This window comes from Pseudorasbora parva, chromosome 8 (assembly GCF_024679245.1).
Source record: "Pseudorasbora parva isolate DD20220531a chromosome 8, ASM2467924v1, whole genome shotgun sequence".
Classification (NCBI taxonomy): domain Eukaryota; kingdom Metazoa; phylum Chordata; class Actinopteri; order Cypriniformes; family Gobionidae; genus Pseudorasbora; species Pseudorasbora parva.
This window is the reverse complement of record NC_090179.1, coordinates 21,253,168-21,277,127: the sequence shown is the minus strand read 5'-3', so window position 1 is coordinate 21,277,127 and position 23,960 is coordinate 21,253,168. Positions and strand designations below refer to the sequence as shown.

At 42.1% G+C, this 23,960-nt stretch overlaps 1 protein-coding gene across 1 annotated transcript; it reads right to left on the bottom strand.

Annotated features, from left to right (window-relative positions):
- Positions 1 to 8,317: 8,317 nt before the first annotated feature.
- On the bottom strand, positions 8,318 to 16,860 carry LOC137085102 (LINE-1 retrotransposable element ORF2 protein). Its single transcript, XM_067451661.1, has 3 exons — positions 16,738 to 16,860; positions 11,059 to 12,113; positions 8,318 to 10,701 (listed from the first exon to the last, which is right to left on the bottom strand). Exons 2-3 carry the CDS (start codon positions 12,065 to 12,067, stop codon positions 9,665 to 9,667), a joined length of 2,046 nt encoding a protein of 681 aa, XP_067307762.1. The 5' UTR covers positions 12,068 to 12,113; positions 16,738 to 16,860; the 3' UTR covers positions 8,318 to 9,664.
- Positions 16,861 to 23,960: the final 7,100 nt, after the last annotated feature.

Below are 23,960 nucleotides of genomic sequence, written 5' to 3'. Positions count from 1 at the left end.
CAGTGATGTTAGCTGGAGGAAGGAGAATTAGTGATGTTAGCTGGAGGGTGGAGAATCAGTGATGTTAGCTGGAGGATGGAGAATCAGTGATGTCAGCTGGAGGATGGAGAATCAGTGATGTTAGCTGGAGGATGGAGAATCAGTGATGTTAGCTGGAGGGTGGAGAATCAGTGATGTTAGCTGGAGGGTGGAGAATCAGTGATGTTAGCTGGAGGATGGAGAATCAGTGATGTTAGCTGGAGGGTGGAGAATCAGTGATGTTAGCTGGGAGAAGGAGAATCAGTGATGTTAGCTGGAGGATGGAAAATCAGTGATGTTAGCTGGGTGCTGGAGGATCAGTGATGTTAGCTGGAGGGTGGAGAATCAGTGATGTTAGCTGGAGGATGGAGAATCAGTGATGTTAGCTGGAGGGTGGAGAATCAGTGATGTTACCTGGAGGATGGAGAATCAGTGATGTTAGCTGGGTGCTGGAGGGTGGAGAATCAGTGATGTTAGCTGGAGGGTGGAGAATCAGTGATGTTAGCTGGAGGGTGGAGAATCAGTGATGTTAGCTGGAGGGTGGAGAATCAGTGATGTTAGCTGGAGGATGGAGAATCAGTGATGTTAGCTGGAGGGTGGAGAATCGGTGATGTTAGCTGGAGGGTGGAGAATCGGTGATGTTAGCTGGAGGATGGAGAATCAGTGATGTTAGCTGGAGGATGGAGAATCAGTTATGTTAGCTGGAGGATGGAGAATCAGTGATGTTAGCTGGAGGGTGGAGAATCAGTGATGTTAGCTGTGTGCTGGAGGGTGGAGAATCAGTGATGTTAGCTGGAGGGTGGAGAATCAGTGATGTTAGCTGGAGGATGGAGAATTAGTGATGTTAGCTGGAGGATGGAGAATCAGTGATGTTAGCTGGAGGGTGGAGAATCAGTGATGTTAGCTGGAGGATGGAGAATCAGTGATGTTAGCTGGAGGGTGGAGAATCAGTGATGTTAGCTGGGAGAAGGAGAATCAGTGATGTTAGCTGGAGGATGGAAAATCAGTGATGTTAGCTGGGTGCTGGAGGGTGGAGAATCAGTGATGTTAGCTGGAGGGTGGAGAATCAGTGATGTTACCTGGAGGATGGAGAATCAGTGATGTTAGCTGGGTGCTGGAGGGTGGAGAATCAGTGATGTTAGCTGGAGGGTGGAGAATCAGTGATGTTAGCTGGAGGGTGGAGAATCAGTGATGTTAGCTGGAGGATGGAGAATCTGTGATGTTAGCTGGAGGATGGAGAATCAGTGATGTTAGCTGGAGGGTGGAGAATCAGTGATGTTAGCTGGAGGGTGGAGAATCAGTGATGTTAGCTGGAGGATGGAGAATCAGTGATGTTAGCTGGAGGGTGGAGAATCAGTGATGTTAGCTGGAGGATGGAGAATCAGTGATGTTAGCTGGAGGGTGGAGAATCAGTGATGTTAGCTGGAGGGTGGAGAATCAGTGATGTTAGCTGGAGGATGGAGAATCAGTGATGTTAGCTGGGAGAAGGAGAATCAGTGATGTTAGCTGGAGGATGGAAAATCAGTGATGTTAGCTGGGTGCTGGAGGATCAGTGATGTTAGCTGGAGGGTGGAGAATCAGTGATGTTAGCTGGAGGATGGAGAATCAGTGATGTTAGCTGGAGGGTGGAGAATCAGTGATGTTACCTGGAGGATGGAGAATCAGTGATGTTAGCTGGGTGCTGGAGGGTGGAGAATCAGTGATGTTAGCTGGAGGGTGGAGAATCAGTGATGTTAGCTGGAGGGTGGAGAATCAGTGATGTTAGCTGGAGGGTGGAGAATCAGTGATGTTAGCTGGAGGATGGAGAATCAGTGATGTTAGCTGGAGGGTGGAGAATCAGTGATGTTTGATGTTAGCTGGAGGATGGAGAATCAGTGATGTTAGCTGGAGGGTGGAGAATCAGTGATGTTAGCTGGAGGGTGGAGAATCAGTGATGTTAGCTGGGGGGTGGAGAATCGGTGATGTTAGCTGGAGGGTGGAGAATCAGTGATGTTAGCTGGAGGGTGGAGAATCAGTGATGTTAGCTGTGTGCTGGAGGGTGGAGAATCAGTGATGTTAGCTGGAGGGTGGAGAATCAGTGATGTTAGCTGTGTGCTGGAGGGTGGAGAATCAGTGATGTTAGCTGGAGGATGGAGAATCAGTGATGTTAGCTGGAGGGTGGAGAATCAGTGATGTTAGCTGTGTGCTGGAGGGTGGAGAATCAGTGATGTTAGTTGGAGGATGGAGAATCAGTGATGTTAGCTGGAGGGTGGAGAATCAGTGATGTTTGCTGGAGGGTGGATAATCAGTGATGTTAGCTGGAGGGTGGAGAATCGGTGATGTTAGCTGGAGGGTGGAGAATCAGTGATGTTAGCTGGAGGGTGGAGAATCAGTGATGTTAGCTGGGTGCTGGAGGATTGGAGAATCAGTGTTGTTAGGTGGAGGATGGAGAATCAGTGATGTTAGCTGGAGGGTGGAGAATCAGTGATGTTAGCTGGAGGGTGGAGAATCAGTGATGTTAGGTGGAGGATGGAGAATCAGTGATGTTAGCTGGAGGGTGGACAATCAGTGATGTTAGCTGGAGGGTGGAGAATCAGTGATGTTAGCTGGAGGGTGGAGAATCAGTTATGTTAGCTGGAGGATGGAGAATCAGTGATGTTAGCTGGAGGGTGGAGAATCAGTGATGTTAGCTGGAGGATGGAGAATCAGTGATGTTAGCTGGAGGATGGAGAATCAGTGATGTTAGCTGGAGGATGGAGAATCAGTTATGTTAGCTGGAGGATGGAGAATCAGTGATGTTAGCTGGAGGGTGGAGAATCAGTGATGTTAGCTGTGTGCTGGAGGGTGGAGAATCAGTGATGTTAGCTGGAGGGTGGAGAATCAGTGATGTTAGCTGGAGGATGGAGAATCAGTGATGTTAGCTGGAGGGTGGAGAATCAGTGATGTTAGCTGGAGGGTGGAGAATCAGTGATGTTAGCTGGAGGATGGAGAATCAGTGATGTTAGCTGGAGGGTGGAGAATCAGTGATGTTAGCTGGAGGATGGAGAATCAGTGATGTTAGCTGGAGGATGGAGAATCGGTGATGTTAGCTGGGTGCTGGAGGGTGGAGAATCAGTGATGTTACCTGGAGGATGGAGAATCAGTGATGTTAGCTGGGTGCTGGAGGGTGGAGAATCAGTGATGTTAGCTGGAGGATGGAGAATCAGTGATGTTAGCTGGAGGGTGGAGAATCAGTGATGTTAGCTGGAGGGTGGAGAATCAGTGATGTTAGCTGGAGGATGGAGAATCAGTGATGTTAGCTGGAGGGTGGAGAATCAGTGGTGTTAGCTGGAGGATGGAGAATCTGTGATGTTAGCTGGAGGGTGGAGAATCAGTGATGTTAGCTGGAGGGTGGAGAATCAGTGATGTTAGGTGAAGGGTGGAGAATCGGTGATGTTAGCTGGAGGGTGGAGAATCAGTGATGTTAGCTGGAGGGTGGAGAATCAGTGATGTTACCTGGGTGCTGGAGGATTGGAGAATCAGTGATGTTAGGTGGAGGATGGAGAATCAGTGATGTTAGCTGGAGGGTGGAGAATCAGTGATGTTAGCTGGAGGGTGGAGAATCAGTGATGTTAGGTGGAGGATGGAGAATCAGTGATGTTAGCTGGAGGGTGGACAATCAGTGATGTTAGCTGGAGGGTGGAGAATCAGTGATGTTAGGTGGAGGATGGAGAATCAGTGATGTTAGCTGGAGGGTGGAGAATCAGTGATGTTAGCTGGAGGGTGGAGAATTAGTGATGTTAGGTGGAGGATGGAGAATCAGTGATGTTAACTGGAGGGTGGACGATCAGTGATGTTAGCTGGAGGGTGGAGAATCAGTGATGTTAGCTGGAGGGTGGAGAATCAGTTATGTTAGCTGGAGGATGGAGAATCAGTGATGTTAGCTGGAGGGTGGAGAATCAGTGATGTTAGCTGGAGGATGGAGAATCAGTGATGTTAGCTGGAGGATGGAGAATCAGTGATGTTAGCTGGAGGATGGAGAATCAGTTATGTTAGCTGGAGGATGGAGAATCAGTGATGTTAGCTGGAGGGTGGAGAATCAGTGATGTTAGCTGTGTGCTGGAGGGTGGAGAATCAGTGATGTTAGCTGGAGGATGGAGAATTAGTGATGTTAGCTGGAGGGTGGAGAATCAGTTATGTTAGCTGGAGGATGGAGAATCAGTGATGTTAGCTGGAGGGTGGAGAATCTGTGATGTTAGCTGGAGGGTGGAGAATCAGTGATGTTAGCTGGAGGTTGGAGAATCAGTGATGTTACCTGGAGGGTGGAGAATCAGTGATGTTAGCTGGAGGGTGGAGAATCAGTGATGTTAGCTGGAGGATGGAGAATCAGTGATGTTAGCTGGAGGGTGGAGAATCAGTGATGTTAGCTGGAGGGTGGAGAATCAGTGATGTTAGCTGGAGGATGGAGAATCAGTGATGTTAGCTGGGTGCTGGAGGGTGGAGAATCAGTGATGTTAGCTGGAGGGTGGAGAATCAGTGATGTTAGCTGGAGGGTGGAGAATCAGTGATGTTAGCTGGAGGGTGGAGAATCAGTGATGTTAGCTGGAGGATGTAGAATTAGTGATGTTAGCTGGAGGGTGGAGAATCAGTGATGTTAGCTGGAGGATGGAGAATCAGTGATGTTAGGTGGAGGATGGAGAATCAGTGATGTTAGCTGGAGGATGGAGAATCAGTGATGTTAGCTGGAGGGTGGAGAATCAGTGATGTTAGCTGAAGGATGGAGAATCAGTGATGTTAGCTGGAGGATGGAGAATCAGTGATGTTAGCTGGGTGTTGGAGGGTGGAGAATCAGTGATGTTAGCTGGACGGTGGGGAATCAGTGATGTTAGCTGGAGGATGGAGAATCAGTGATGTTAGCTGGGTGCTGGAGGATAGAGAATCGGTGATAGCTGGAGGATGGAGAATCAGTGATGTTAGCTGGAGGGTGGAGAATCAGTGATGTTAGCTGGAGGGTGGAGAATCAGTGATGTTAGCTGGAGGGTGGAGAATCAGTGATGTTAGCTGGAGGATGGAGAATCAGTGATGTTAGCTGGAGGGTGGAGAATCAGTGATGTTAGCTGTGTGCTGAAGGGTGGAGAATCAGTGATGTTAGCTGGAGGATGGAGAATTAGTGATGTTAGCTGGAGGGTGGGGAATCAGTGATGTTAGCTGGAGGATGGAGAATCAGTGATGTTAGCTGGAGGGTGGAGAATCAGTGATGTTAGCTGGAGGGTGGAGAATCAGTGATGTTAGCTGGAGGGTGGAGAATCAGTGATGTTAGCTGGAGGATGGAGAATCAGTGATGTTAGCTGGAGGATGGAGAATCAGTGATGTTAGCTGGAGGGTGGAGAATCAGTGATGTTGGCTGGAGGGTGGAGAATCAGTGATGTTTGCTGGGTGCTGGAGGGTGGAGAATCAGTGATGTTAGCTGGAGGATGGAGAATCAGTGATGTTAGCTGGAGGGTGAAGAATCAGTGATGTTAGCTGGAGGATGGAGAATCAGTGATGTTAGCTGGAGGATGGAGAATCAGTGATGTTAGCGGGAGGATGGAGAATCAGTGATGTTAGCTGGAGGATGGAGAATCAGTGATGTTAGCTGGAGGGTGGAGAATCAGTGATGTTACCTGGAGGATGGAGAATCAGTGATGTTAGCTGGAGGATGGAGAATCAGTGATGTTAGCTGGAGGATGGAGAATCAGTGATGTTAGCTGGAGGGTGGAGAACCAGTGATGTTAGCTGGAGGATAGAGAATCAGTGATGTTGGCTGGAGGGTGGAGAATCAGTGATGTTGGCTGGAGGGTGGAGAATCAGTGATGTTAGCTGGAGGATGGAGAATCAGTGATGTTAGCTGGAGGGTGGAGAATCAGTGATGTTAGCTGGAGGATAGAGAATCAGTGATGTTGGCTGGAGGGTGGAGAATCAGTGATGTTGGCTGGAGGGTGGAGAATCAGTGATGTTAGCTGGAGGATGGAGAATCAGTGATGTTAGCTGGAGGGTGGAGAATCAGTGATGTTAGCTGGAGGATGGAGAATCAGTGATGTTGGCTGGAGGGTGGAGAATCAGTGATGTTGGCTGGAGGGTGGAGAATCAGTGATGTTAGCTGGAGGGTGGAGAATCAGTGATGTTAGCTGGAGGATGGAGAATCAGTGATGTTAGCTGGAGGGTGCAGAATCAGTGATGTTAGCTGGAGGATGGAGAATCAGTGATGTTAGCTGGAGGGTGCAGAATCAGTGATGTTAGCTGGAGGATGGAGAATCAGTGATGTTAGCTGGAGGATGGAGAATCAGTGATGTTAGCTGGAGGGTGGAGAATCAGTGATGTTAGCTGGAGGATGGAGAATCAGTGATGTTGGCTGGAGGGTGGAGAATCAGTGATGTTAGCTTGAGGGTGGAGAATCAGTGATGTTAGCTGGGTGCTGGAGGATGGAGAATCAGTGATGTTTGTTGGAGGGTGGAGAATCAGTGATGTTGGCTGGAGGGTGGAGAATCAGTGATGTTAGCTGGAGGGTGGAGAATCAGTGATGTTGGCTGGAGGATGGAGAATCAGTGATGTTAGCTGGAGGGTGGAGAATCAGTGATGTTAGCTGGAGGGTGGAGAATCAGTGATGTTTGCTGGAGGGTGGAGAATCAGTGATGTTTGCTGGAGGGTGGAGAATCAGTGATGTTAGCTGGAGGGTGGAGAATCAGTGATGTTTGCTGGAGGGTGGAGAATCAGTGATGTTGGCTGGAGGGTGGAGAATCAGTGATGTTAGCTGGAGGATGGAGAATCAGTGATGTTAGCTGGAGGATGGAGAATCAGTGATGTTGGCTGGAGGATGGAGAATCAGTGATGTTAGCTGGAGGGTGGAGAATCAGTGATGTTAGCTGGAGGGTGGAGAATCAGTGATGTTGGCTGGAGGATGGAGAATCAGTGATGTTGGCTGGAGGGTGGAGAATCAGTGATGTTAGCTGGGTGCTGGAGGAGCAGTTGGTCATAACAAAAGTGGCTGACATGTTACTTACTTGTTCAGATTACATTTTCCCAGATGTAGAATCTGTGATTCTGAAGTACAGTATCCACACTGGTGCAGTGAATCACTGACCGCCACACAAACTCCTCAAAACATTAGATTCATCTGCACTGAGGAGCCATTGATGCACAGCCCACATAAAAATGATAATTCCACAAATTACTGCAATTGCAGGTTTCAAACAGAAAGGGCGACAAAGAGGCAAAATATATTGGCTGCAGTTTTAAATATTGAAAAATAATATCATATCCCTGCTGAATTAGTAAGAGTTCATACTTATACCTGTGCCACCTGTAACACTATAGCTGTGATCGTGAAAGCTTTTTGTCTACATACTGTCCATATCCCATAGTGGTTGAATGCACAGTAATTAGAAACACTTTTTAGTGTTAAAAAGACAACCAATAACATGAGGAAACTTGGTAAAAATCAGTAATGGATGTTGTTAAACATCATCAGCAAAAACCTGACAACTAATGAAGTTCCACAAGAAATACCTCAAGGCCATTTCTAAACATATGTATCACAACGTAGTAGCCATGGAACTCACAAATCGAAAACAGAAACAAAACTAAACAGGAAGTATTTATAAACAAGGAAACTGGGGGAACAGGAACAACTGGACAATATCATATATATATATATATATATATATATATATATATATATATATATATATATATATATATATATATATATATATATATATATATATATATATAAACATATTTGTGTCTACCCATTTCTTCTGTCTTTTTTTAATCTATCTCTCTTTCAGTGTAAGAACCATATTCAGTGGAGCCAGAAGACTTCTTGAAATTAGACAATGAGTCTCAGCTGGGTTTTGCAAGCCTTTCCCAATGGTGTGGTCTTTGTGAAAAAGTGCAAATACACTTATAAGTTTTTACCTTATTTTGATTGTTACTGCTAATTTTAACCAACCATTTCTTCCTCCTCTCAATGGGAAAGCCATGCATTTGCATGCCTTTCTCAGAAGCAAACCATGGTGAAGAATATAAAAGGACAACATGGAGGAAAGGACAGACTAAATGCTTGACATGCTATTCAGTTTAATAGAAATGTATTTATAAATCCATTGCTGTAAATCAATGCATAGCAAAAGACAAAGTAAATATGCTATTTATTTTATGCGTATAAAATAGATGTTTTGTTTTATATTAGAATATTTTATTTATAATATATATGTATATATTCACATTTCACTTGTTTACAATGGATTTTCTAAGACAACACACTTCGCATCATGCTGCTAGTCTGACTCATTGTGCTGATTCTTCTGTCCTATCTGAATGCAATAAAATCAAATTAGTCATTAAGATGAATTAGGCCCCCAGTTACTTGAATAATGAAACCACAATGAGCATGACGTGATTTCGCTTGACTAACAAGTTTAATTTTTTTTAAATAGTTAAAAAAACTTCTTCACCCAAGGTAACTTTAGCTTATCAAAGTGTAAAAACAACATTCCTGTTACAACATAGTCATACTACATACATGTCGGTCTATTGTACAAATATTGTATTGACTAGCCTACTAATTGTCAGAAATCTCTGAAGTCTGCATGAGTCACATGACGATGAAACATTTTGGGCTTCCGTTGATGAACTCTCAGTGGCTGCGTCCGAAAGCTTAAAAATGCTGCCTTGGGAGGATACATTCCATGGTAGGAAGCCAAATCCAATATTAGCTTCACTTCCTGTCTCCAGAGATACCTTCATCTGATGGATTTTTTTTTTTTTATCTTCGTGCGCAAACGAGGAAACAAGTCAGCATTCGGACACAGAAAATGACTCAATGGGAGTGAAGTAAATGCCCGCAGCCACCTGATAAAGGTAAATGGGTAGAGTATAAAAGCTTACTTGAAATCATTGGAACAGAGGCTGCGTCTGAAATCGCATACTCTCTTGAGAAGGTACCTGAATAAGTGCCTTATGATCGTTAACAAAGTATGTTCTATTTAGTATGAATGTCTGAAGAGTGCATATAATCTGAACATAATACATTCACATTTTATTAGTTGCACTTATCACGTGACCTACCAGCATCAGTTAAGTCGCTTCACTGCCATTCACAAATCGCCTCCCGTGGTGTTGTGGGATAGTGAATTGTCAACCGTATGCACACTTCAGAATCTCGCCAGAAGAAGTAGGTCATCCGGTTACTTTTTTGCCTACTCTTTTATGAGTACTGTGAATTTGAACATTGTTATATATACTTATCCTGTTTTTCGACCACTCTATAGTAAGGAAGTACGCGATTTTCAGATGCGGCCAGAGATTCTGCGACCTTCAGCAATATGCTTTACATCAGATGAACAAACAGGAAAATGGGCAAGTTGCATAAACTTAAAACTGTTTAAGAATAATTTGATCGACTGGTAGTTGGATAAGAGGTAGTGTCACTTTTTCCATTCAAATTAGACTGATCTAGCTCTTAGGACCAGAGAGCCAACTTAGTTATCTTCATATGTGATGGATATCGGTTATGGTCACCTTTACTCACTCATTTGAAGGCATCTTGAGTAAAAAAGCTCTATATTTATATTTAACGAGGCACAAACAAAAGAACCTGAGCTGAATTCAATGCAAGCTTTTTTACACAATACAGGTATGTTGCTCATTATGATGGGTCAACAAACATTTTCTCTTGTACAACACCACAACATCCATCGTCCACTCTCTTAAAAAACTTCAGTTTGTCTTTGCTTAAACTGAGGCCCGAAGAACCTGCTTTGTATACCTCAGAGCATTGTTCATCTATGATGAAGCCTGATGTCTCAATAAAATCGATGAGCATCTTTTCAAAACGTTCCAAAGCCTCGTTAGAATTAGAAAGAAACACAAGGGCTGTGTCTTCGTTAATGACTGACTTTAGGGTTTCTCCTTGGACTTCAGGTCCCAAAGACCCGTTTTCGCAGTTAATGGAGTTGACCAGAGGAAGAAGGCAGATGCTTATTAGTAAAGGAGTCAGTGGACATCCCACCCTGAGACCATGTGATCGGTGATCTGTCATCAACAACAGCTTCAACACGGAGGTAAATCTATCTGGTAGATTCACAGACTTTAAGCTATTAAACAGATAAGGCCACTTCAGTGCTTCTGGATCTAATTTCAGAGAAATAATCAGCGCTGGGGTTTGATCCCTGATGCAGTGTTGAACAGAAGTATGTTGTTTGCTTTGACCTGGATTTAAAATATGTTTAATAACGCCATTCAACCTCGCTGCCAGAATCAAAGCCAGAATTTTATGGTCCACATTAATTATTGCCATCGGACTGCAGTGATATTGAATATCATAGCTGTAGGTGTGATCGTATTTGTCTTGGCTAAGCGATTCAAAAACTGCATTTTTAATTGGCTTGAGGTCAAATATTTGATTGAAAAATGCTTGTAGGAGGTCAGTAATTTTACAACCATAATGCTTATAGAAATGAACGGTCAGTCCATCTTCTGTTGGACTTTCAGACTGAGGCAAGGACAGTACAGCAACCAGAATCTCTTTTCTCGAAACTGGTTCAGTTAGAACGGTAATCAGGGTGGATTTTATGTCATCAAATCTGCCCGTTTGGTGTAAATGATTCAAGAAGTTCAGAAGACTCTGGGATGAAGTATTTGGCGTTTGAAGAACCTCAATGGATGATTCCGAACCTGGACACCCTAAAAAAGAAATGTATGTTAAAACAATTATTAAAAATGTTTACATCCAAAACGAGAGGGAAAAGTATGGAAGTTTGTTTCCGCTACAGAATAAATAAATAAAAAGTACTTTTTTTTCCAGAACTGCGTGATATAAAGTTGCAATTACGAGTTATGTCAGAATTGCAATATATTTATGAGTTTATATATCTCAGTTCTGACTTTTTTTCTTACAATTGTGAGTTTATATCTTTTTATATCTTGATAATAAAAAAAAGTCCGAATTGTGAGGTGAAAACACAATTGTGAGATAAAAAGTCACATTTATCTTTTTAAATGTTTTATGGCAGAAATTAGCATCCAAAGAAAATTTCTGACCTCCTTGGTCCATGGGTTCAACCTCTCGAGGAAGTTCAATCGCATCTGAACATCTTGACAGTTTTAGGCGTCTTTGCAAAACTATTGCCTCACATATAAGCCTGACCTTCACTCCTGGCCACAGGTATTCTTTCTTTCTGGTATTTATTTGTGACATTTTCTTTATTGTGCTTGAGAGATGTTCCATGCATGCTTTATCTTCAAGGAGACAAGAGTCAAACTGCCATTTTGGTCCACATGTCTGAATTTGAATGGACAATGGGGCGTGATCAGAAATGTACTCTTCTTTTTCTGAGTACTTTGGTCTTTCGTGAATCTTACAAGCAGTTACACTTGATAAATTGGAGCTTTGCAAAAAGAAGTAGTCTAGTCTCGACTGACCTTTCCCATCAAAATATGTAAAGCTTTTAACCTCTGGGAAAAGACAACGCCAGACATCCACTAAGCTTAAGGTTTCCAAAAAACTCTGGAGAGCATCGAAAGACTTTCGGTGACTCCTGTTTCGCAAATTTGATGTTTTGTCCAGGTCGGCGTCCATGACTGTGTTAAAATCCCCACCGACCACCAGATATGCCGACGGAGGGATGTGGGTCACAATTTGAGTGAACTCCGCAAACCTAATTTTTTCCTCATTTGAGTTATAGACATTGATAAATACAAAATCATGCCCCCAAATTTGACATGAGATTATTATGAATCTTCCCTTTAAGTCGCCTTTGACACTGAAACCACCACATCCAAGGTTCTTTTTGAAGAGTACAGCCACTCCTCGTGAATTTCCTTTGAATACAGTGAATGCCGCCATGTTGTAATCGCATTCTAAATCTTGAATTTTGACGCTCCCAGTTGAGTAGATTCTATCTGGACCCACATGAGTTTCTTGGAGAAAGACTATATCAGCCTTTAGAAGACTTAAATGACGAAGAACCTCATTTCTTTTGCGGTTGAAACCGTTTACATTCCATGAAAGAATCCTTAATATTTGCTGCTCTTCACCACTATCCGTCATCCTGACGTTCTCTGGATCAGTTTCATAAATGAATGGGTTGGCGTACCTAAAACAACAAAATATTTAGTAATTAACATTTAGCAAAAGTGTTTACGTAGCCTGAGGAACTGGATTTTTTGGATAGCATAAACATACACCCTGCAAAATATTGTTTTTATTGTTTGCTTTTTTTAGGCAAAGCAAGTTTATTTATAGCACATTTCATACACAATGGTCATTTAAAGTGCTTTACATAGAAAATGAATTAAAAGTACCACAAAATAGGTACAAGAAATAAAAATATCTTGGATAATAAATAAAAACAACAGTCATATTTAACTAAAGGCTATTTCTGACTACCTGAATCATAAATCAGGTAGGTCAAATGTATTAGTACACTGCATAAGCTATATTTCATACAAAAGATATTTACATTTAGTTAAGTCCTGAAATATCTCAATTAAAAAGTAAAAACTTACTTTGTCTTCTGAGAAACACACACATAATGTATAATTATGTAATACTTCAGAACTTAACTAAATGTAAATATCTGTATATAAAATATAGGGCTGTCAATATAACGCGCTGATTTCAATTAATCTGAGAAAAAATTAAATAATTAATAATTAAATTAGGGAATGGATTAATCTGCCTTATTTAAAAATAAGGCAGATTAATCCATTCTGCATTTAATTTTGACCCGGAGTTGTTCTCGACTAGCCTAGAAATCTAGACGCATCCTAGCGGCAGCAAATTTAATCTGCCCGCAAGTGTCGTCTAGCAACTCTCAATACCCTTCTGAGCTGTAATCGCCTAACTTTTGCCGGGCGGTCTTTCGAATCAGCTCTGACCGCGACTCTGGAAGACTTGGAGTTAAGCTTTTCTCTGAGAAAAGGACAAAGAACGGCACTGAAGTCATTTTGTATAAATAAACATTGCTTCTTGCATTGCATTTGCTTCCGTCCTCTTTATCATAACAGAACGATCTGACCAACTATGGAAGCAGCAAGTGCAACATTGTTCAAGGATTTTGTGGAGCATAATATTGCCAAGAGAGCATTTCTTCCACCAGACCCATTTTGAATACTTGGTTATGCCTTTCGGCCTTTACAACTCCCCAGCGGTTTTCCAGGCACTCGTCAATGACGTGTTGAGAGACATGGTTGACCAGTTCATATATGTTTACCTGACTGACATATTGATTTTTTTCTTCGTCTCTCCAGGAACACATTCAACACGTTAGACGAGTGCTTCAGAGGTTGTTACAGAATGGGCTTTTTGTCAAGGCGGAGCAATGCGATTTTCATGCACAGTCTGTTTCCTTCCTAGATTACATTGTCTCTTTTAAAGGAATGCGCATGGACCCTAAAAAAAGTTCAGATTATGATAGATTGGCCAAGTCCAGAAGGCCCTACAGAGGTTTCTGGGTTTCGCCAACTTCTATCTGCATTTCATTCGCAACTTCAGCCAACTAGCCGCACCTCTGACTGCCTTGACCTCCCCCAGAACGACGTTCAGGTTGTCGGATACAGCTGAGGCTGTATTCTCCAACCTGTTTCGGCTCCCATCTTAGTCGCTCCTGATCCCACACAACAGTTTGTGGTGGAGGTCGACGAGTCAGAGGTGCAGTTCTCTCCTAGCGCACTTCCTCAGATGACAAGAGTCAAGAGACAAGTTTTGCTATTGGTTAGAGGGGTAGGGGGTACCTTTTATCGTCTGGACCGATCACAAGAACCGAGAATATACTAGGTCTGCCAAAAGACTCGGTGGGCCCTTTTTTTCGGACATTTTGACTTTACTCTCTCGCACCGCCCGGGTTCCAAGAAAATCAAACCCGATTCATTATCTAAAATTTTTTATCCATCCGAACGCCTGGTTACTCCCGAGTGTATTTTACTGGAGAAGGTAGTTATCTCCACACTCGTATGGGAGGTCGACTCAAGGGTCAAGACGGTCTTGGAAGAGGTAACGCCTCCCCCCGGTTGCCCACCCAATCGTTTGTTTGTTCCGGGGGGGTTACGGTCTGACGTTATCCGATCGGGTCATTGCTCCAACGTGGCATGTCATCCAGGAATAAGTCACACTAGGCACTTAGTAAAGCAACGGTTTTGGTGGCCATTAATGGCTTGTGATATCCATGATTTTGTTTTGGCTTGCTCGGTTTGTGCAGTTGGTAAGACGTCTAAACGACCTCCGGATATGTTACTCCAACCGCTGTCAGTCCCTTCGAGACCCTGGTCCCACATTGCGCTAGATTTTGTCACCGCCCTCCCCACCCTCTAAGGGTATGGCGGTTGTTTTAACTGTTGTGGACCGGTTCTCGAAGGCGGCACAGTTCATTCCCTTGCCTTAATAACCTTCATCCAAGAAGACAGCGGTTACTGTAATTGATCATGTCTTTCGGTTACATGGCCTCCCGATGGACGTCGTTTCTGACAGGGGTCCTCAGTTTGTGTCCAAATTTTGGACAGTTTTGTAAATTATTAGGAGCTACAGTAAGTCTGTCTTTGGGTTATCATCCCCAGAGCAATGGTCAGTCAGAGCGAGCCAACCAGGATCTAGAGAGGGTGTTGCGATGTCTGGTTTCCAAGAACCCTTCTTCCTGGAGCCAACAACTTCCTATGGTTGAGTACGCTCATAACTCGTTACCAGTGTCATCTACGGGCCTTTCTCCGTTTAAGTGTAGTTCAGGGTATCAACCACCAATTTTTCCAAGCCTGGAATCCGAAGTTGCGGTCTCCTCCACTCACGCCTTTGTACTGAGGTGTCACTGTACGTAGACTAGAGCCCACAAGACTCTAGGTGGGGGTGCGCACCAAGGCTAAAGCCGATCGCCATCGCTCTAAGCCACCCGTGTACGTCATTGGTCAAAAGGTGTGCCTTTCTACCAAGAACATTCCTCTCTGCTCTGTTTCTAAGCTTGCCCCTAAATGTATTGGCCCATTCACTGTCACCAAGATCATTAGTCCGGTGACAGTCCACCTTAACCTTCCTCCTGTGTACAGGAGAATTCATTCCACCTTTCATTTTTCTAAAATCAAGCCTGTGTTTCATTCACATCTTAATCCGGCTGCCCCGGTTCCCCCACTGCCGTGACTCGTAGATAGGAAACCTACTTATTCGGTACATATTCTGGACTCGAGACGGAGGGGACTCAGATTCCAGTATTTGGTGGATTGGAAAGGTTACGGTCCAAAGGAAAGGAGTTGGGTGCCTGCTCAAAACATCCTGGATCACTCCCTTATCGATGATTACCATCGGCAGGTAGGGTCGCCTGGGAACTCCAGGAGGCGTTCCTAGGGGAGAGGGTACTGTCACGATTGGTAAATCCGCCGTCTCATTCTAGTCTCGTGTGTGGTGTAGGTGTACGCTGTGTGGATGTGTCTTGTTACGTTGTTTGTTCTGGATGGCGTGGTCGCTCATTGTCCTGATTAGCAGCAGCTGCATGTCATCATTACCAGCCTACTTTATGCTTTCTCGCCCTCTCCGTGTTGTCAGATTGCTGCTTGAGTCTCCCGTGTCACGTGCCTGTTGCCTGTTCCTCAAGTTTCCTGTGTACTGGACTCTGGATTCTTCGTCGTCGATCTCACCACAGACTCACCTTCACCATCACGCTGTCTTTAGGATTCCCATCTCAGTCCCTGCGTCACGCTCTCCTGCTGTCTGTGTTCTCACTCCACTGCCTTCTTGCAGAAGTGTTTGTCCAAAGATCTTTCATTACGCGTGAGTATCTGTTCAATAAACATTGCTTTTTGCATTGCATTTGCTTCGGTCCTGTTTATAATTACAGAAGCACTTTTGAATTTATTTCTTCAGCATATTAAGTCATATTGTTGATTGTTATGGCCAATATCTGAATGGTGAAAATAATAATACAAGTTTTTGAACTTGAATGCCACTAATGCTGATTATTCATTGATTCATTTGAATTTAAATATTTAAAATACTTTCATAGCAAAAACTATGTAGGCAATAATTTAGATTAAATAATGTAAATATTAGTATGTAATTAATTAGATAAAATGCTTTAATCGATTGACAGCCCTAATAAAAGCTCTTTGGATATTGTAGGATCTGCAGTCATATGAACAAATACATTTGCATAAGACTTCTCTAGAGGAAGACAAACGCGTCACTGCACTATGTATATTTAAGGACTTAACTAAATGTAAATATCTGTATGTGTGTATGTACATAGCCCCTGAAAATTACTGTGAAACTTTACAAATTGTGTTGTAAATTTGAAGGTAACTAAAAATATGAATAACCTAGCCTTGTTAATACAATAAATCCAAATATTATTGATAACTTTAAAAAAATGATTAAACGCTTATCACTTCAAAGTAGCATCCTACGCTTGTCTGAGATATCCCATGGCAGGAACATGGATCATCATTACATTCTAATTCTTCCTCACACATGGAAATAAACATTACTACGGCATTACATTTTAACTTATATGATTGGTAGTCCCAGAATACTGTTCGCTGTTCTCAGACAATAAACCTTTCCTCCTCTAGAATGCTTTTATATCAGTGTTTTGGTTATGATAATAGATAAGATCCGAATGAACAGAGCTAGAATTCTCTTGCACTTAGATTAAGTATTTGAAAGTCAAAGAATGCCAAGAGTTTAATGTAAATGGCCTGGCAGACCGACTTCTCAACAAAGCAATTCCAAAATGCACCTACCTGCATTTTCTTCTGGACTAGAGGCCTGAAGGACAGATGCTCATTAAAGGCCTTCCTTTAAGACCGCAGACAAGCTAGTAAATGACATTCCAATTCCATTGTAGCCAGACTACAGACTCACAGCATACCTGCCGGGCAAGTTCACTGACTTCTATTCACCTGGATCTACAGGAAGCATAAGCAGTGGGAGTGACCAGATAAGCAGAAGAGGTATGTTGATATGTCAATGTTCCTGTGTATTGGCAGATTCTATCACAAAGACAAATTCCTTGTATTGTATGTCCAAGTAGGCTATACTCAGCAATAAAGCTCATTACCATTGTGAGAGTAAATTATTTTACTAACTATTGCAGTAAATTAAGAGTTTGAGGCAAAAGTTGTAGTAGTGATGTGTTTCTCACACTAAAGTGATGCCGGCGATGGTATCTCTTCAGAAGGCTACGATTAAACCGTTTCATTCATATGGATTAATGTCACTACGAATGTATAACCTTTTTGTATCTTAAGTTTATGTTTGGACTTTCAACAGAAGGAAAAAAATATTTTTGTTTAAAGATTAAAACATCAATCTGCTTCACATTTAGAACTGTGCCGTAGTCCGCTACTAACCAGGGGTGCGTTTCCCAAACGCATTGTTGGCCAACTATGGTTGCAAGTTATTAACATAGTTTAACCAGTCGGTGTTTCCCAAAACCATATTGTTCCATTGAACATTCACAAACAGCATCGCAAACTTGTGAGGTTGCAACGACAGCTCTGCCTGTGGTTACAAGCATAGTTTCTTGTTTGCATGTTGTTACGCGTCCTGAGGCCATATAATGTGTCCTCTCTCTCTTTCCCTCACTCTGCTTGCCTTGCAGTACACCTGATGCTTGTAAGGAGTGTGCTGCAGAGCTACTGCTATAAGAGAGCAGAGTGAACACTGCTGCAGAGAGGTTCACTTCTCCCCTGCACCAGAATTGTGTCTGCTTGAAAAATGTCATTTTGCACACCTTGTGTGGGTGTTGTGTGTGCTCTAGTTTGAAAACAGTGCAGTATTCTCTCAGATATAAGGTAGTAATTTCTTTCTTTTCGTTACATTGTTAAAATGTATTGTATGTTATGTGAAGCTGTAAGGAAAGGGTGCCACTTTTTCTTTTTGTTCTTGTTTTTCCCTGGTTTTGGTTAGTCAGGAAGTGGAGGAAAGCCTATGTTGTTTGTTTCTTTTATCTGTATAGATCATTCAGTTATCCTTACAAAAATCAGGCAACCCTTTGTTTATTGTTTTGGCTAGACCCTTTCCTGAAGACTGATTGCTTCCATTTTTGCAAAATAAGCAAATTAACATTTAGTATAATCTATATATTTTACTTCAAATACATACAAATGTAATTAACGTATTTTAATTTTGTCAAGAGATTTAAAGCACCTTTTTTGAAGTTTGTCTGAAAGACACCCAGCGTTACGGGCTGACATGAGTAAAGGATTGCTCAGACCTTGACAGTGTTGAAAATCTCAGAAGCGAAGACCAGGAAACTTGGATATCTTCAACAGATAGCAACTGATGCAAGCAACGGAGAAGTTGGTACATTAGCCCACACCTGGTCACCTGCTAGTTTATTTCCTAAAATGAGATGAATACCTTCGATCAACAAAGCAGGGCGCCACCCTACTATCACTTCACCAGCCACTAAATCAGAGTGAAGCTTGACTTTATGAAGAGGGACTGTTAACGTCTTCAAATCCATTCCTCAAAACTAAAACACTCACCGGTTTCAGACTGAGAACAATATGGACTCTAAAATAAAGGAATCCATAGGTAAAATCTTAAAGGTGTCATGAACTGGCTTTTTTTCTTTTTTTATACTGTTGTCTGAGGTCAACTAATGACATTTGTGTGGTTTTCACATTCAAAAACATCATAACTAATAAGTAATAGGCTATTTTTTACACTGGTTTTCTGAACGCTGGGTTTTGATGGACGTGATGCAATGGAGACTTGCCCAAGGCTAGGATTGGAGAAGATTTGCATATTTAATGAGCTTCAGCTCCGCTGTCATATCTATTGCTGTGTTCCTCTCCACTATTAGACTTGCAAACTTCCCTAAGCACTTCCTCTCGGAGGAATCGCCACCGCCATTTTGAAGTGTGTTCCACTTAGTGAAATGGACAAGGGAAGTTTATATGGACAGACCCTTGCTCCCTCGATTTAGACCAAGGGAGCGAGTCTACTTCATATGTACACTTCAGGCAGCTTCATATACCACAATGCAACACGACTGCGACGTCACCGCATATTGCGTTTAATTTACCCTACCACAAACAAATCTATGATATTTTAATTATTTTTTAAAAACATTTAAAACAACCCAAACACACCTATATACATATAGAATACTGCATCAAACAATTTCGTAAAGGAAAAGAAATAAATAATAAATCAACTCCATAGTGGATTCCAAGTGATCTAGGACTTAGGGTGTTCCAGTTGCACTTTATACTGTTTTTTCTGTATAGTTTTATTGTGTTAATAAATGTCATACTTTATTTTGGCTTTCTTGTTTGTCCCTATCTTTGTTGCATCCCCTTTTAAGCCACGGGGTGTTACATAATGTGTTACGTGTGTCAAGAATCCCTGTAAAAGACAAGACAGTTACCACACAACTACCTCAGGACCTAGGAAAGGTCAAGAGAGAGAAACAAACAATTAAAATAGTCTAATGATTCACATAGACACGTGACAGCTACAAGATTTTCAGGTCCTCCAACATGTTGAATGTCAAGGACTAAGGCGTGAGAAGAACTATAATAGTAAAGAACTATTATTTGTTATTAAAAATAATAAATTAATAAATTAAAAAAAAATCCTGAAGGTTATGAAATAAACATTAGTGAAAAGAGATTAAAAGAAAGTAGTATTAAAACGGAGTTGAAAAAACTGATTGAAAGGGGAATTTTAACCGCTGAGATGGATGAAATTCATGGTGTACAGTTTAACCGCTTTGCATTCTGCTTTCACTTTTGATCAACAGAAAGAGTTATTACTGTTACAAATGGAACATGAAAAGATGAAGCAGAAGTCTGAGCAGGGCAGAATTTAATTGGAAAAGGGAAAAAATTTGAATTTCAAACTTAAGCTTGAGAAAGAAAGTAGAGTTGGTGGCGATGGTTTTGAGGAGAGTGGTGTTTGTAGAAACTTTCCACTGCATCAAAGTCTAAAACTTGTTCCTAAATTTATTGAGGATGATCCGGATGTTTTTTTTTTACTCTGTTTGAACGCATTGCTGAGTTACAAGGTTGGTCTAAGACTAATTGTGTGTTATTGCTGCAGTGTGTGTTAGTTGGTAAAGCGCATGTAGCCTTTTCTGCTTTAAGCATAGAGGAGTGTAAAGATTATGATGCTGTTATATCTGCAGTGCTGAAACTATAGAAGTGTGTACCGGAAACATATCAACAACGTTTTAGGTCATGTAGAAAGGATCAGGAACAGACACATTTGGAGTTTGTGAGGGATTTAAGATGACATGCTACACGTTGGGGAAAAGGCCAAGCTTGAGGTAAAGCTTCCTCAAAAGTTGTGATATGCAACTCTGGGCTCCACCCACATTTCACCACTTTGCCCATTTTCTGTTATCCAGGTGTGACTCGCGGTGACGTTGCCAAGATGGCAACGGCCAGCTCATTTCTACTTTACGCTTTAGAACGGCTTAACGGAATCACATATGGGTGACGTTACGGACACTACGTCCATATTTTTTTTTTTTTACAGTCTATTGTTTTGACAAAAAATTACATTGCGTGACTGACAGCCAATGAAAGAGTAAGATACAGGGCAGCGGGAGGTTTAGGGAGGAATTATAGACAGAATATCAGTAGGCTATTTTAATAGATATATTTACAATTCTATCAAAAGAAACAAAGCCCAAACATCTGCATTTCCAGTCGCAGCAGCAGCACATTACAAAATTATTTTTACCTCAAACTCTCTTTGCAGAACACAATCCTTGCTCCGTTTTGCTCTCCAACAATTTCCTCCGCCATAACCTTTTCTCTTTTTCTCCACAAATCAGCGCACAGACAATTTGGAGCAATGGAGACAATATACCTAGCCTAGAAATCTAGACGCACCCTAGCGGCAGCAAATCTAATCTGCCCGCGAGTGTCGTCTAGCAAATCTCAATACCCTTCTGAGCTGTAATCGCCTAACTCTTGCCAGGCCAATCACATCGTGTATAAAGTCGGTGGCGAGGCAATAATGACGATGACCAAGTTGCGTTTGCGTGCTTCTAGTAAACACAGAAACTGGAGAACGGCGGTCTTTCAAATCAGCTTTGACCACAACTCTGGAAGACTTGGAGTTAAGCTTTCCTCTGAGAGAAGAACAAAGAACGGCACTGAAGTCATTCTTAAAAGGGGATGATGTGTTCGGAGTTTAGCCGACCGGATACGGCGAATTTTTAATCTATCAACAAGCTCTGTTTCACCTCCGTTACTCCGGTTGCTGTACCGCTATCCTATCACGTGCAGAGGGAGTTTAAAAGACAACCGTTTATCCCACCCCTCGGATTGAGCCCTGTCTATGGTGAGTTTCCAGACCAAACATCTTGATGTGGGTCTGGCTTGTCAGGCTACAATATATACCTGCTCTATAAACGGCAATTTGACTCCGAATTTAGTTTTATACAATTGTGTGATATGGGAACATTACAGGTTCTGTGTTGAATCAGCTGAAAACAGCCGCGAGCATGTATTCATGAAAAGGTAAAGTGGAAAACGGCAATACACACAAACGTTTCATTTTACCACAATCACAATTTACCTTGCAGCTAACAGTGAAGAAATATGGTGTTTTGGAAGAAAAATATATTAAAAATGTTGCTAGTATTACTTAAATTAATATTGGAGAATATAAATAACTTTAGAGGCTGTTTTCGTAGGCTATTTTCTATAGGTGTTTACAATTTTAATTAATTACAAATATAATAGTTCTTATATGTGTTTTATATATTTTAGAAACCATATAGCCATATAACGAGGAGCAAGGTTTTTAAAGTCTATGTGTTTTACCCTGTGACTACCATGATCTTACATTTAAATGAAACTGGCCTACAGTTAAACTACAGTCTATAAAACAGCTTTAAAGTCTGGATCCCATAAATTAAGGACAAACTTTTTTTCCTCTTTTAAAGTTTTATTAACTTTTTTAATTAATCTAATGAAATATAATTAAATTATATTTCAATGATAGCCTCATGAAAGATATATCAGTGTCTTACTTAAATTGTATGTTAACTCTTGAAAAATATGATCACTGAAAAATGTGATCATTTACTCACCCTAATGTCATTCCAAACCTAAATGAATTTATTTCTGTGTAACATAAAATAAAATAATTTGAGTCTGTTTTTCAAGTTCATAAAATATACAAATGGTAGCCTAACCCAAATGGCTTGGTTGCCAACATTCTTTAAAAGATCTTTTGTGTTTCACGGAAGTCATACAGGAAGGACACGAGAGTGAGTAAATGATAACAGCATTTAAAAGAAGTAAATTTACTGCATCCTAGCTCAAAATCATGCTTTACTGTCAAGTGCATTTCTGTGTGACATAAAAGCAATATTAAGTTTATCTGCATTTGCAGCAAATTTGATAATATCTATCATTATTTGTCCTTGTCCTAGTTTTATTTATTTACTCCAATTTAAGGCCCCAAAGGCTTTGCCAGGGTCGAATTTAAGCCCCAGTCCAGCCCTGCCCAGCGGGACCACGGACAGCGATGAAGCCATCATGGCCAAAAGGTGGAGACACAGGTTCTGAACGATACCAAGTTTCCCTTGTGAAACTGTGCAAGGCACTGATAAAATGCCATTATCCTTTCCGAGAGCATGGTGCAGTATGCCACAGAGTCTATTTGCCCATATACTCTATCTTCTGAGATGGAATCAACTGGCTTTTGGCCTTGTTGATTCTGAACCCCAGATTTGTTAGATGAGACGTGAGCATTTCTGTGTGCTGTTCTGCATGCTATCCGCAAACCGGATAATCCTCCAGATAGGCAGATATTCTGAGCCCCTTGTGTCTCAGCGGAGATTACACTGTCTCTATGCACCTGCTGAATTGTGAGGAGCGAGGCTGAGCCCAAATGGAAGAATAAATTTGTACGCTTCGCTCCAAAACAAAAACCTGAGATATTTCCTGTGTGCAGGATAGATATTAATATGAAAGTAAGCATCCTTGAGATCTACCGCGGTGAAGCAATCGTCCCGGCAGATAGCGTGCAGGAGAGCTGCGACGGTGATCATCCTGAATTTGTACTTCTTCAAGTGCTTGCTTAGAGAACGCATGTCCCTTATTGGGTACAAACCAAACTAAATTTCTAACAAAATTAGAAAATAACGGGAGTAATAGCCGCTCTCTCTTAGCTCTTTCCCCCTCTGGAATCCGTCTTATAGCTCTTTTCACTAAAAGGGAGGATAATTCTGCCTCCAACACACAAGCTGAATCCTCATTTGCTACAGTTGCTATGATCCCATTGAACAGGGGTGGTTTTACAGCGAACTGAAGCCTGTAACCCTTGGTTACCGTCACAAGGACCCACGGATGCGCAGAACACTTTCTCCAAGCCCCCTGAGAAAGAGCCAGCGAGTTTAACTGAAGGGTTTAGCTTGGGCCACCTTAGTCGAAGGAGGGACAGAAGAGAAAACCGGATCCTCTTTAGAAGATGCAGCCACCCGAACCCTTCTTTCTCAGATCCTGGCCAGCATTACATGACAGTGCGCACAACTCTCCACATTCGCAAGTGCGGCCTGAGCTTCTTTGACACCCCTGCACGCGATACACATCGAATGCGAATTCCTGCCCGAGATCATGAATCCACAAGCTGCCGGACACAAGCGCAAAGAGGCAACTTTCCCCTTCTCCACTGCGGCCTTGGACACCGACATGATGAGTAAGAATCCTGTAATCTTAGCTCACCTTAACGCGTTAGCTAGAAAAAACTCAGTAACGAGCAGAGAATCCACAACAGGATTTAAACTGCACTACATTTGGCAACTTTTGTGAACTGAAGCAGGACAGTACTAAAGGAAAGTCTACACAGGGAAGAGAACCGTTTGGAGAAGAATGCCGTTTTTGGGGATCACAGCCATATACATACATGGACGGAGTGGGCTCCTTATATGAGCTATGATTGGTCCGTCCTTCAGACAGACATGGTGTAATTGGTGCTTCCATAGTCTATTATG

Bases quoted from the DNA above. Each gene is read 5' to 3' on its own strand.
- LOC137085102 (XM_067451661.1), bottom strand. From the start codon at position 12,067: ATGACGGATAGTGGTGAAGAGCAGCAAATATTAAGGATTCTTTCATGG. The intron at 10,702-11,058 runs GTCAGAAATTTT...TTTCTTTTTTAG, and splicing joins TGAACCCATGGACCAAGGAG to GGTGTCCAGGTTCGGAATCA.